This window comes from Panthera onca, chromosome B1 (genome assembly GCF_046562875.1).
Source record: "Panthera onca isolate mPanOnc1 chromosome B1, mPanOnc1 haplotype 2, whole genome shotgun sequence".
NCBI classification, from domain to species: domain Eukaryota; kingdom Metazoa; phylum Chordata; class Mammalia; order Carnivora; family Felidae; genus Panthera; species Panthera onca.
Window position 1 is genome coordinate 179,740,505 of NC_138342.1, and position 15,115 is coordinate 179,755,619.

At 37.9% G+C, this 15,115-nt stretch overlaps 1 protein-coding gene across 8 annotated transcripts in view; it reads right to left on the reverse strand.

The window, feature by feature from the left end:
• DLC1 (DLC1 Rho GTPase activating protein) overlaps positions 1-15,115 on the reverse strand; it is a 514,092-nt gene that overhangs the window by 310,854 nt on the left and 188,123 nt on the right. For all 8 annotated transcript variants that reach the window (XM_078445401.2, XM_060653097.3, XM_060653095.3 and 5 more), the window contains one exon: positions 7,201-7,350. In XM_078445401.2, coding sequence (XP_078301527.2) covers positions 7,201-7,350 — 150 coding nt within the window. The remainder of the gene's footprint in view (positions 1-7,200; positions 7,351-15,115) is intronic.

The following is a 15,115-nucleotide window of genomic DNA, read 5'->3' on the forward strand; positions in this document are numbered from 1 at the left end:
AATTCACATGGAACTACAAAAGACCCCCAAGATCCACAGCAATCTTGAAAAAGAAGAATAAAAGTGTAGTGATCAAAACAGCATGGCACTGGGGCGCCTGGGTGGCTTAGTCGGTTAAGCGTCCGACTTCGGCTCAGGTCATGATCTCGCGGTCCGTGGGTTCGAGCCCCGTGTCGGGCTCTGTGCTGACCGCTCAGAGCCTGGAGCCTGTTTTGGATTCTGTGTCTCCTCTCTCTCTGACCCTCCCCCATTCATGCTCTGTCTCTCTCTGTCTCAAAAATAAATAAACGTTAAAACAAAACAAAACAAAACAAAACAAAACAAAACAGCATGGCACTAGCACAAAACAGACACATAGATCAATGGAACAGAATAGGGACCAGAAATAAGTCCATGAAGTTTTCTCAAAAAATTAAAAACAGAACCACCATATTATCCAGCAATCCCCCTTCTGGGTATATATCTGAAGGAAATGAAATCAGCGTCTTAAAAAGATACTTGTACTCCAATGTTCACTGCTGCATTATTCACAATGGGAAAGACATGGAAAAACCTAAGTATACTCTGACAGATAAATGGATAAATAAAATGTGGCATATGTGTATATGTATGTATATATATATGTAATTTATGTATATATGCATATATGTATGTGTGTGTATGTATGTGTATGTGTGTGTGTATATGTATATGTATATTGAGAGAGAAAAAGAGAGAGAGAAAAGCAGGGAATCCTATCATTTGTGATAACATAGATGGGCTCTAAGGGTATTATGCTAAGTGAAATAAGTCAGACAGAGAAAAGAAAATATGGTATGATCTTACTTTTACAGAATCTAAAACAATGCAAATGCCCACAAACAAAGTAGAATGGTGGCTGACCTGGGCTGGGGGTGGAGGAAATGAGGCATTCATGATTAGTGATTAAGTGGTGATAAACTTTCAGGGCACCTGAGTGGCTTAGTCAGTTGAGCGTCAACTTTGGTTCAGGTTGTGATCTCGAGGTTGCTGGGTTCAAGCCCCGCGTCCGGCTCTGTGCTGACAGCCTGGAGCCTGGGGCCTACTTCAGATTCTGTTTCCCAATCTCTCTGCCCCTCCCCTGCTCATGCTCTGTCTCTCTCTCTCTCTCTTAAAAATTAATAAACATTAAAAAACCTAAAAAAAAGAAGACACAAACTTTCAGTTATAAGGTGAATAAGTTATGGGATCTAATATAAAGCATGGTGACTATAGTTAAGAATACTGTATTATATACTTGAAAGTTGTCAAGATTAAATTTAAAAGTTCTCAACACACATACGCCCATCCACAAAATAATTATGTGAGGTTATGGTGTGTTCATTAATCTTGTAGCCATCATTTTGCAATATATATGTATACTGAATCATAATATTGTACACCTTAAACTTACACAGTTGTTGTATGTCACTTATATTTCAATAAGGCTGAAAAAGAGATAAGAGAAAAAAGAGAAACAGTATAAAAGACATACACAACTAGAGGGTATTATGCTGAGCGAAATTAGAGAAAGACAAATGTCATATGACTTCACTCGTATGAGGAATTTAAGACACAAAACAGATGAACATAAGGGAGGGGAAGCAAAAACAATATAAAAACAAGGAGGGGGACAAAACGTAAGAGACTCTTAAATACAGAGAACAAAAAGAGCGTTGCTGAAGGGGTTGTGGGAGGGGGGATGGGTTAAATGGATAAGGGGCATTGAGGAATCTACTCCTGAAATCATTGTTGTGCTATATGCTAACTAGGAGGTAAATTTAAAAATAAATAAATTTTAAAAAATGAGATGTGAAAAAATGAAAAAAAGACATACACAACAATAATGAAACTGCAAGGTAATACTTTAAATATGTGTGTGTGTGTGCCTGTGTTGTGTGTGTGTGTGTGTGTGTGTGTGTGTGTGTGTAAAAACACCCACCTCTAACAAAATTTCTCATGCCCTGAGTGATTTCAAATTAAAGGCTGTTTGTTTATTTTGCATGAAAAATACAAATATTTTACCAGAAGAGAAATATGATTCACTAAAATTTCAAACTGAATCAACATCAAATTGACAGTCATAAATAGCAGGTAACTTATAAACATCAAGTGCATAGTCATAAGTAGCAGGTAATTTATAAGCCATTTATGTTTGACCTTTATAGTTGGAGGAACTCCTTTTGCCTTCCTGTTTATAATTTGATTAGGTGATTAACAGGGTAACCTCTTGCCGTTCTAACAACACAACAGTTCTGAGGCAAACTGAAAAATATTTTTAAAATCTATCATTTATTGTGTTTTTACCTTCTAAAGACAGTACTGTACAGCCATTACCTGCTTCAACATTCACTAGCCCTACTTGACAGACGATGTAGTTAAGTCTTAAGGGAAGTAATTTGAGCAAATTCACACTATGCACCACGGCTGACATTAAAACTCACATTTGTCAGACCCCAGAGTTCAACAACCCCTTTAAGTAGCTACTGTGACGTTCTGCTGGGGGCGCTTAAAATACAACTACAGAAGTGATTTAAGGAGGGTCACAAATACGTAGTTGAGCACAAATCCTTATTATTTTGTTTCCTCTCTATTCACTATGAGATATAACACATCGGCTCTCAGAATCTCTCATGTCCATTCCTTCTTTTCTTTTTCCACTGCCACCATACCCAAACTAAGTGGCTTCAAGCCCTGAATTAGCATTACTACGGCCACCTAATAATTGTGTTGTGACTCTGCTTTGTGTAATTCATCTTCCACATCATCTTCCTACTAGGCTCCATTTATCACTGTTACTCCATGCTTCAACTGTGCCAGACAACGGGAATATAAAAATCTTGGAATAGTTCCCATTGTGGGAATATAGTCTGATGTGCTATAGTAGAGGTGTATACACAGTACAATTGTGGTGTAAAGAAGTGAGTAGCTAGTGATCCATTGGATATACAGATCTGGAGCCAGCAAAAAGGGGCTCACTGGTGACCCTCACTATGAAGGAAGTCATGGAAGCCATGGTAACTTCCAGGGAGACTATTCTGTCAGACATAGAAAGAACTGAGCCTAAAATCTGGAGATAAGATTTAAGGGGCAAATACAGGGAGAGGAGCCACTGAAATATATGAAAAGTAACTGCTGGGGGTATAGAAGGAAAGGAAAGAGAGGAGCCAGAAGCCAAGGGAGCTGTGAAATCCAGGGAGGAGAGGATACTCAATTGTTTCAAATGCTACAGCTAAAGACTGAGAGGTTACTACTGGATTTTTCAGACATGAGATGAGTTGCGGAGAAATGACAGAGCAGTGGACAAGAATTAAATCAAGGAATATATACTAGATGAAAAGGAGAATAAATCTTGGCTCACAAGGGAGGACATGGGAGGAAAAGAGAGAAGAAAAGGAGTACCTACAGGTATTTACAGTTGTGAGGCTGCAAAGTTCCTGTCAATGGTCCATTTTCTCTGCCAAGAGGAACATGAAGATGTTTGCTAAGAGAAAGGTGTAAGGGTAGGTCAGGGTTTGGGGAGCATAGTAAAATTTTTGAGTAGCTGCCTTGGATTATGGGAAAAGAACCAGGAAGACAAAACAAAATGCTATAGAACCATGTTGGAGGTTCAGCTAAAGGTAGTGAAGTGACCCTGACTTATATGTTTTTTAAGCTTCTCTGTGGCAGAGAAGAAATACTCCAAGATATTATCAATAGTTCCTTGTTTACACATTAACTTGAACACAATTAGCAACTTAATATTCAGAATACCTTGTTACTGGGAAAAAAAAATTCCTTGACTGTCAGACAAGGAGGTTCTGGTTCTGGAAATGGTGAACAATTGTGAGTGAACGATATGCCTCTTGGGAAGGGTTATAATACAGAAGAATGAGCATATATAAAGATTAATTGTCAGTAAACACTACTGCCTTCTCCATCCTCCACTCACACTGATCCCATGAGATGGGCCATCATTTATCAGCTCTAAGAGACTGGCACGCAGTGAGTACTTGGACAAAATCAAGTTTTTGGACTCTAGAGGAGAAAACCAGATCCTAGGCTGCGGTGAACCACCAAGATATAGTCAATTTGCAAGTCTCTATTATCAAGGCAACCTTAAATCTTTATTTATATTCTTATCGTAGTGATTTTTCATCTTCAATCCATTCTTAAAGACTCCAGTCTATTATTTTTTACACCCTTTATCATAGGTAGAAAACTCACTCTAGTATTTTCTCATAAGTAATCTCAAACTGAGGTCACGGTTTGATTGTAGTCTTGTCTTTCCTCTTAAACTGTAAATACACAGTGGAGTGTAAGGGTGTGAAAGAGGGAGGTTCTCCTCTGAATCTGGGACAGTGATACTTGCTGGATGATCAAGGTCATAATCATGCTGTTATAATCCCCTTATTCCCTGGTGCAATTATCAAAAGAAATGGAAAGTGCCTGTGGAAAAAATTTTGATGATGAGAGACTTTTAAAATTAGCTTTAAATACCAAGGAACAGAAATAAAGAACAAGGGATGACCTAGAAAAATATAAAGACCAAAAAGATGTTTTTGTCTCTGAGGGCTGCAGGCTATGTCTTATTCATCTTTAGCCCAGTGCCTGGTGTGAGTACATGGGAGAAGGAAAGAGAATAACACAGTATAAATACGTGCTCTGTGCCAGATCTGTGCTATACATCTTAATATATGTTCTCTCATTTACTCCTTCCAACTAGCCATTAGATAGAAAATAATATCGCTTTTTTTTTTTTTACATGAACCTAAAGTTGAGAAATCACATAGTTTTCTTATATTCTTAGATATTCAGTTGTGGAGCTGGTATTTGAATGCAGGTCTGTAAATCCCAAAGTTCATAAGGTTTTTATTGTATTAATTTGCCTATTCCAAGTATTTACTGAGCTGAAAACTCAGAAATGGATCTCAATGTATAGAATCAACCATCCTCAGCAATGGTGGTTGTGTTCCAGGAGACAATGCATGCAATATAAAATCTGGTTTATACTTTAAATGGAGGCTGAAGATGTAGATGTAGGCAAATCCTAAAAGTATCACCTGAATTTGTCCCTGTTTGTGTTTTGCCTTTACCACTGAACAAAGATACATGTCTACCAGGTAAGAGCTGCCTTTCTTTCTGAGATGGAGACAATAATACGGAGATGGGTTGGTTTTTTTCCCCTAAATACATGGGGATTGAGGAAAGTTCAGTATAGATGGAGAGTATAGGGGAGAAATTAAAAAAGACAGGGAGATATTAACAATTCCCATCAGACAACTTCTAAAGAGAAAATGTATTCTATGGCAAAGAAGTACTAAGAAATGCCTCTTGTTGAAAAATATGGTTATTTCTATTTTTATTTTTTAAATTTATTTTAAGAAAGAGAGAGGAAACTGGGGGAGGGGCAAAGGGAGAGAGAGGAAGAAGGAGGGAGAGAGAATCCCTAGCAGGTTTCACACCGCCAGCATGGATCCCGATGCGGGGCTCAAACTCATGAACCATGAGATCATGACCTGAGCTGACATCAGAGGCTTAACTGACTGAGCCACCCAGGCACCCTGGGTTATTTCTGTTTTTAAAAATGATAGAAATGAGTATAAAGATTCTACACACTTTTCATATGTAAAAAAGATTAAAACACCCCTTCTTGTTGGTCTTCAGGTTACTTTGATATTAGTTTTTCCATTGGGATCCTGTCCTACTAAAGTATGTGCAAGACACTATAGCAGGACCAGAGAAGGGGTAATTGATTCTTTCTGGAAAGACAGAAGAAGCTTAGGGCAATATTTCACTGTAAAGAAAATTTGAGATGAATACTAAAGGGTAAGAAATGATTATCCAGAAGATCACAGACAAAAACGAAAATTTCATTCTACTGGCTTTAAGTTGAAGTATCTAATTCATTTCCCTCTCTCCTTCCTTCCCCTTCCTTCATTCCTTCATTGCTTCCTCTCCCTCTCTATGTCAATCTTTCATCTATCATTTGCTTAAGCTATAGGATTCCCAATATGGTCAGCTAGAGAACGCGGCGTGGTGTAGCGGTTAAATGGCATGGCTTGAGATGAAGATTCGCTGGGTACGTACTCCAGCTTTGACGCATATAATTACTGACTTCTCTATCTTTCACTCATTTGAAAAATGTGAGGAATGAATGTGCTAATATGCATAAATCATTTAAAATCATACCTAGCATATACCAAGGTTAGTTATCATTTTAATTTGTTCATTTACTTTGAAATATTCTGCCCCATCGTCAGAGTTAAGTCTTGAATCACTTCAGAATCAATGATAGAGCTATACTAATTAGAGAATTTGATGCAGAATAGTTCTATTTTGGTAGCTGCTCCAATTTATGTATAGGATTTTACACCCTTTTGATCTTAGGTAAATATATCATCTCTTGACTTAATGTATTGATTATCGCATAGCAAAAGTAACAGATTAATTGAAAAGGGATTCATGGCTTAATTATAAGCAAATCTACCATCACATTTGCTAGATCTGTACAAACTAAGCCATTTAATATAGAGTAAATATGTAAAGTGCATACTCAGTCCTGGAATCTGCCTTTCAAATTTTATTTTGAATGTCAGAATCTCAGAGGAGTGTCTGTCTTATAAGAAATTAATGCAGTGTAGAATGAAACTCTCACCTCTGTCCCATTCGCTGTATTTCATGGAGTGAGTTTTAGAGTGTTTTCAAGTTAATCTCATATAAATTATTTCTTGTAGTATGCCGGGTTAGTCCAGCATCCATTCATCCACTCACCCATCTACCCAAACATCCATGCATGCGTGTGTGCATGCAGCAAATATTTAAGCATCTCCTACGTGCAATGTAAATTTGTGAAATATTAGAAAAAAATATTAAGTGAGACAGACATAGCATTGCTAATGGTGCTCATAGGATGTCAGAGAAGACTGGTAATGAGAGAAACAGCTACAATAAAGATGATTTGATCTCTACGAAACATAATTTCCCCAGGTGACTCTCTTTCTTGTCTAGCCCATAATAATCATTTCCTTTTTAAGCACACTTCTCTTTTAAATAATATTGCACGAAGCCCAGAATTATTTGAGCGATCTTTGTGGGACAGTATCAGGGCCACATTTAGGTAGGTAGTGCTACCATCAGAGGTGTTTCATTTGCAAGAGGCACTGTATGAAATAAAGAGGTAACATTCTCAGGGGAAAAGAAGTGGAAAAGAGGAAAGCTCACAGGAACGTGCCGCCGCAGGTTTGTTGGTGTGCCGGACGGAGAGGAGCTGGTGCTGAGGGCATTCTCAATGTCCTGATCAAGTTGGTCCAGTTTCATAATTAGCAGCACCATGGAGTCTAGCCGCGCCCTATCTCGATCTTCTCTTATTTCCTGAGGAACAGAACATGTTGTTACTAAATCTGAAAGGGCATTTCTTGGAAAGAATAAAAAGTTCCCTGTTCTTCAATGTGACAAAAAGGACAGTGAATAATAGGCAGCCTTCTACTCAAGGGGGAAAGGAAGTTCTATTCTGTATCATCAATGGGCTCTTCATTGGGAAGATGCTGACCTACTGCCAAAGAAGCATTTTACTTGAATTTTAAATATACATCTTCTGGCAAAAAGTGAAATGAAAAAGAAGTATAACATCAGTGAGTACTGATACATATTTACTACTTTTCTGTGGACTATTCTGGGGAAAAATTAGATGTTACTTTGTTCATGGTATAAATCAATTATGACATACTAATAACTGTTTGTGGTTAGGCATTTAAGGATCCATACAATATTTTTGGAAGAATACTTCTGAGTATAGGAAAAAAAATGGGAAAATAATCAAAGGCGGCAGGATTCAGTTTGTACAGTGGGCAAGTTGCTTTGTTTGTTTTGTTGTATTTTGTTTTGTTTTTGCATGGCGCCATTTACCTACTGCTGCTTCAAGCTATATCACTGTCAATATTTCTTTTCAAGCTTCTTTTTTTTCACATTAAAAAAAAGCCCCCATAACTGTATATATTTTTGTAAATGATCATGGTTACTTATCCTGAATTCTTTATAATATTGAGATATATTTATGGAAATACTGTTGCTTACAGGAATAACTAAAGCTTCTCATTGACCATAGAGAGTCATTTCCACATGACTGTTTACTATTCTTGCATATTCAAATCATGTCAATTAGTATTAGGAATTTTCCAGATTCCCTGCGGGCTGTGCAAGGTATCAAGGTTGGATAGGGCATTGGGTTGGGAAAAAAAGGCCATGGAAAGCACAGTAAGGTTCTTTAGAAGCAAAATCTATTGAGACATGTAATAGACTCAGGGCTAGCCCTTTGGAAGAAAACTATCATGTGTAACTCACGTTGCTATCTTCTCATCTGTCTTTGATATTTACCTCCGTGAAATCAGCTTTGAAAGGAACACGAGTGGGGACCTCAAGGGGAAAATATATCACGACAGAAGCCTGAGGGATGTGGGTACAAGGGAGCAGGTGATGGTATTGGAAGTGAATCAGACATTTTATTTTGTTTTGGCATTTTTTAATCCCCTAAATTCTCTAGCCTTCATTAGGAGGGAACCCCAAAGAACAGGGACTGACTAGGGTAAATTTCATGGATTAATCAAATTCTATACAAGTCTCTGTACCCCCAATAGCTAGAGCATTATTTCCCAGATGTCAAACAGTTGGCCTTTTAAAGTGTTCAAAGAATCATTAATTAGGGTAACATTCGTAAATTATTTGGGTAAGCTGAACCTGTGTTTGGTTTAACAGACTAACATCAAATTGAAAGAGCTAGTCCTATTTCCATAAAGACATCCAGTTTGAGAATAACTTAAGAATTTTTTTTGAGTTGTATTACTTACTTCAGAATACTATGCTGTGATTATTACTTAAATTTCCTTTCATTGTCCCTGCTGTCTAAAACATGTAATGAGGCTCTGACACAATTACAGGCTCTTGTCATCAGAAAGTTTTATGTTTTATGCTTGAGAGTATCCAGGATATTTGCAAACAGACTTGAACCTTACTATATATCATATCCTTCACTGCCACAGAACTTTGTTATAGTCAAAAGAGCATTACAGTAGAATCCTGCTTCTACCTTAAAATGAAGTCCTGGAAATATTGGAGATTATTCTAAATTTAATTCTCTTCTAAATACCCAAAACATGGAAAACTGGACTGAAAGAAGACTCAAAGTCCTCTTAATTACTTCTCCAATGTATTTGCTTGTATAATTTCCTTCTTTTTAAAACCAAAGTTGTGTTTGGCAAGATAATGTTCTTTGCATCTCTACATCCACATATGTTTTTTCTGTGTGATTTTAATCTCCCAGTTATAACATCCTCAAGCACAAAAATTATGTTTTTCTACCTGGCAGATGAGACAAGTTATACACTGCACATGCAATATGTTTTCAGGAATAATAGTAATGAAATCAATAGGAGCCAGTGAAATAACAGCTCCCAAAGCCTTAGAAAGTATATCTTGATGTTTTTCCAGCTACTAAGTTAATGTTGGATAAAGCAGTATGTCCTGGGTTGTCCTAGACCTACCAGCAGTGGTCTCAGAAACAATTTGTCTTTGAATTAACTGGATGCTGAGATTGTACTTTAAAAACATTTTTAAATCCATGGGCTGAGCATCAAATTATTTCAAATGCTCTGCCAAAAGGAATAAAACCAAACGGCCTTGGTCTACAATATTCCTTTAGAGAAATAAGCCTATTGATTTCGCCTTCCTTCCTGGATGCTTCCTTATTCGCTATCTATTACATTCAGCATCAAGTGTCAAGTACACAGACCAGTATCCTGTGTACATCCATAAAACCTCACAAAATAGAGTGGACTACAAATCAGATGCTTTGGATAAATTTTATTGTCTTTGTTTTTAAAGCCCCAGATATTAATATTTAACAGTTCTAACCTTTCATATGTCCATGGCTAAACTCCAGCAAATAGCTCATGCCTGAAAATAGAGCTGCGTATTTGCAGGTTTTGGCTAGGTTGACTTCTACAGTGAAGCTTTTATTTCATGCTGTCTCCACAGTCCACGAAGAGCACCTTCTTTAATAAGTAAAGCTGCCTATTAGTGAAGTTCTCAATATTTCAGTACCTTAACCCCTTCAAATCAAGGCCAAGATGCTAAATTCTCTCCCCTCCCGTCTTTCCTTCCTTCTTTCCTGCAGTCATAGCTGTTCTGGGCCAAGCACCATTAAAGTCACAAGTGGATAAGAGATTTAAAAATTCCTGCTTTCTTGAATATTATAGTCAACCATGAGAAGACACAACAAAAGTTAACAAATTCATAAGTAGGATGGTTTCATACAGGAACAAGTGTAAGAAGCAAATAAATTGGGTAAGAATCTACACAGTCACTGAAGGGGGTGTCCCACTTTGTATAGAGTGGTTGGAAAATAGTTTTCTGTGGTTGGAAAACAGAGCTTAATCATGATGGGGAGAAAAAGAAAGGGGTAGAAGAGAGATACGGAGATAAAGATGGAGATTGAGAGAGACAGCAAGTGAGAGAGAAAGGGAGAGAGAAAGAGAGAGAAAGGAAGACAGAAAGAAAGGAAGAAAATGAAAGGCAAAGAAAAAAGGGGAAGGGAAGGGAAGGGAAGGGAAGGGAAGGGAAGGGAAGGGAAAGAAGAAGAGGAAGAAGGAAGGAGGAGAACTGGGAAAATAGTACTGCACACATCTTGGATGCTAGACTGGAATGAGCTGGATGAATAAGAGGATCAGATAAAAGGTGGGGGACACCAGGAAGGGAAGTGAGAGCGAAAGGAATGAATACTAGAACAATGTGCAGGTGAATATGAACAGGAGCCAAAATATATTTTGTCATGAAGGTCACTGTAAAGGTCAAATTTATTCCTTGCAGTGGGGCCACTGGCAGGATGTAAGCACATGAGTGATTTCCTGTGTATTTTACTTTTAGGATCCTCACCACATACTGACAATCAAACATTTTTGGAACCTCACGTTACTTTACCCCCAGCAAAGTCAAATGGCTAATACATACTAAATAGTTCAAATTAACCTAGGATTATTTTCTAGTCCTAGTCCTAGTTCTTTTTTTTCCCCCTGAAGTCTGAATTGGACCCACATTATGGTAATTATAAGGAGATAACAAATTTAAGAGTTCATCTATCTTGATGAGCACTGACTAATATATGGCATTGTTGAATCCCTGTATGGTACACCTGAAACTAATATAACACTGTGTGTTAACTACACTGGAATTTTAAAAAATGATATGCTTTTATAACACGGCCATAAATATTTTGAGATCGAAGTGAAAAAGAAGACACTGTCTGAGGAAGCTGTTTCTTGGAAGCAGGGAGTGGTATGTTAGTAAATGTTTAGAAACTAGATACCAAATGAAACAAAAGTCCTCATGTGTAGCATGTGCCATTTTTTCTGTGACGTAAATATTGTCATAGCTGGTTTCAAGCTACCAACAAGACATTAGTGAACTCAGAACAGGAAGAGATGCCACCAGTTTGCTCTTGTGAGCTTATGCGAGCTGGTGCATATTTGTGCCAACACATAGTAGGAGTGGGGATCAGTAGGATGGAGAGACATGCTCAGAATTGGATTCAAACAGAAGCATTGCTAGTTAAATCGACAGTTGTAATTATGGCTTAGTCAACATAATAACATATTGAAATAATGCATTTTATTTATTTAATGCATTTATTTTCCTTAACTTTTGCTCTTGTTGCCCAGGCAGAGTTCAGTATAAATTGTTGACTGAAATTTAGTGTTCTTCTGGAGACTTCTTTTTTCCTAGAAGCAGCTCACGTATCTGCCTTCTTTGCACTATCCATTATTTATGTTTGTAAAATCCCTTAAAATTCATTATAATTAACTTATCTTCATATGTGTATTTTCACTTAAATAGGTCAAACAGGGGTGCCTGGGTGATTCAGTCAGTTGAGTGTCTGACTTCTGCTCAGTCATGATCTCGTGGTTCATGAGTTTGAGGCCCACATTGGGCTCTGTGCTAACAGCTCAGAGCCAAGAGGCTGCTTCAGATTCTGTGTCTTCCTCTCTCTCTGTCCCTCCCCCACTCATACTCTGTTTCCTCTCTCTCATAAATAAATATTTTAAAAAATAATTAAAAAATAAGTCAAAACATATTTGAGTAACTCATTATGTACTTGGGTACTTTCTCCAAAATTAAGACTTTAGAAATCTAGAGCTCTAGGATCATGGCTATTGGTTCCACGGTGTTCTGACTTTGCAGCTGTAGAGTTTTAAATCCAGATCACTTTTCCATTGACAAACTGAATAGAGTAGAGCCCATCTCTCCCCACTCGTTGCCTTGGTCTTTTTCCAATACTCCATTTTGCTTCCCTTTCATGGACGCAATTTCTAATTCAATGCCTATTAGGCATCATTTATTCTCTTCTTAACTACTGCAACCTGTTTTTCGTTCCTTCTAATATACAGAAACTATGTTTTGGAAGAGTAGCGATAACCACAATTAAATGCAAGAAACTTTTGCATCTAGACAAGTCCTTATTTTTTAATTTTTTTTTAACATTTATTTTATTTTTGAGACAGAGAGAGACAGAGCATGAACGGGAGAGGGTCAGAGAGAGAGGGAGACACAGAATCGGAAGCAGGCTCTAGGCTCTGAGCTGTCAGCATAGAGCCCGACGCGGGGCTCGAACTCACGAACCGCGAGATCATGACCTGAGCCGAAGTCGGCCGCTCAACTGACTGAGCCACCCAGGCGCCCCAATCCTTGTACGTTTTTAACAGTCTTCATGATGTTTATTGGCCATCTCCTGTGTCCTATGCACTGTTCCCTAGGAAGCTACCTATTTCATACTTGTACAGTTATAAGGTTGAGAATTCTGCCTTCCTTTAACTTCCCAGTTTCTCCCTCCAAAACTAGACAGCATAAAGTAGTGTCTATTCCATGAAAGAGCCTTTCAAATATTTGAAGAACTACGTTGTGCCCATTTTCTTCCTTTTCTAGGTGAATCATACTCAGTCCCCTTAATGATTTCTCATACGACATGTTTTCAAATCCTCATTAGTTCTATTTACCCTTCTCTGAATATGACATAATTCTGTCATTGACCCAATTAATAGTCAGTGCTGAGAATTAAATATATTACTCTACACGTTCTCAGACCAGGGCAGAGTAGGCAAGTATTTCCCCATGTTCTATATACCCTCTCTAACACAGCCTAAGAATTAAGTGCCTGTTTAGAACATGAATAGGCTATTCTTAATAGGATTGCATGATTTGCTTTTTTAATGAGGAAAAACTATTTAGTTGCCTGTGAGCTGACCTTGAGTCAATGGTGTGATATATGTCTCCTTTTCCCAATATCTGCCTGTGTAGCACTAAGAACAGAAACATCCTGTTGTCGAGAGACTGTAACCAGCTGTTGTCAAGGTATAGATAATATATATCACAGTTGTGGAAGAAATTTCCAGTTGTATTTCTTTCAGAAACACGTCAGTGGATGCTTAGGCAAATTTGGAGAGAAACTTCTATTCAATTCGATTTGTTGTCAAAAGCCTAATATGGCCAACCGCATGGTTTTCATTGGAAAATCTTAAAGATGTTCCTTATTTACTCCCAAGAGCTGTTTAGCCCCTGAGCAGTGAAGTCATTTGGGTCACAATGGGATCTGGGGGAGATAAACAGGGTTTTTAGGGGGTCATTCTCTCCAGGTCTCTGAAAAGGAATTCTTTGAACAGGAGACTCCACTACCTTCTTTCCTTCTATCTGGGGAAGATAATTCCAAGCTTCCTCTCTCCCAGATGCTCTTTACTGAGCAACACAGGACACAGCACACACACACGGAGTGGGGAGGAGGTGAAGATTACCAGACACTCTACAGATTGTGAAGTACAGAGAAAAGGATGCCTCCCCTAGAGACGCAGGGGCACTGTTTTCCTAATGCCAAGCATTTGGAAGGAAACCAAAAAAATGCAGTAAACCACCTGAATGCTTCCAAATAGCGGACATTTGGCTCAGCAAATATAGCACTGCCTGAATGTTCTGCTTGTCAATGAGTTGTGGCATCACATAGACAGCCATAATAAATTAAAGGCGAGGCCAGGAATAGAACTAAGACTTCCTGATTCATAATCCAAGGTTCTGGCCCCTACACTGTCTTTGATTCCATACGCATCTTACTGGCATTCTGGGCTGGTAATACTCCTTGTTCACCCGTAATAGAAAGGGACCTTTTAGCAAAAGACTTGGCCCGACTTCATTCTGAATTATTTGATCTGAGGCCAGCTGGATTAGTATGAAATCTCATATTAGTGTTATACATTTCATCTGAAAATAAATTCCTCACTCTAGACTTTCCTTTCTTAAAATAATATCCTGTTTAAAGAACCAGAAAGTTATTCATTTTTTTTTTCTTCAGAAGCAGTGAAGATTTTTATCTGAATAGCTAGTTAGGGGCTAAAGATAATTTAACTATCCTATGTTAGAATTTCTAGGCAAGTTAAACAAGTCAACCTTAATTTTTATACTGGTGCATTTCAAGATGAAATTTATGTGGATTAGGTAATAAAACAAACCAGCAATTATCTCCGATTTGCCAGATACAGTCTGTTCAACCACAAAATCTTTGCATGTTATCTTAATAGTAACATGTGCCAATATCATTTTAATATCAGATGATAGAGGGTGATCTAATACCCTCATTCAAAGTTACTACAAGGAATCTTTGAACTGGTATGTAAATTGTGGCTTTTTAGTGTTTACCTTCACTTCCTATGTTATGTCCTTCCATTTACAAAGCATGGTGAAGAAAACTGGTTCCTCCTTAGCTTGATTTTTAAATTCCAGTGAGGTTTCAAACAGAGATTTTTAAACTGGGACTTCTGTAAATTGCTTACAGAGTCTCCTGCATAGACTCAAACGGTATCTCTGCAGCTGGTCCTAAGGAGTGCTCAGAAGTGGCAGATGTGAGTCAGGGACAGAATTGTGTGGGCAGAAATTCCTCTCTATTCCAGGGAAATCTGAGGATGACTTCCTCCACTAGGTTTAAAGGTCCATTTTGGGGAGTGGGATATGATTTCTACTTAAATAATTTGGTAGGCATTCTGGAACCAGTGTTTACTTTAAGTGGTAAAATTGGGAGACTGACTTTCATGGTCACTTAACACATTTT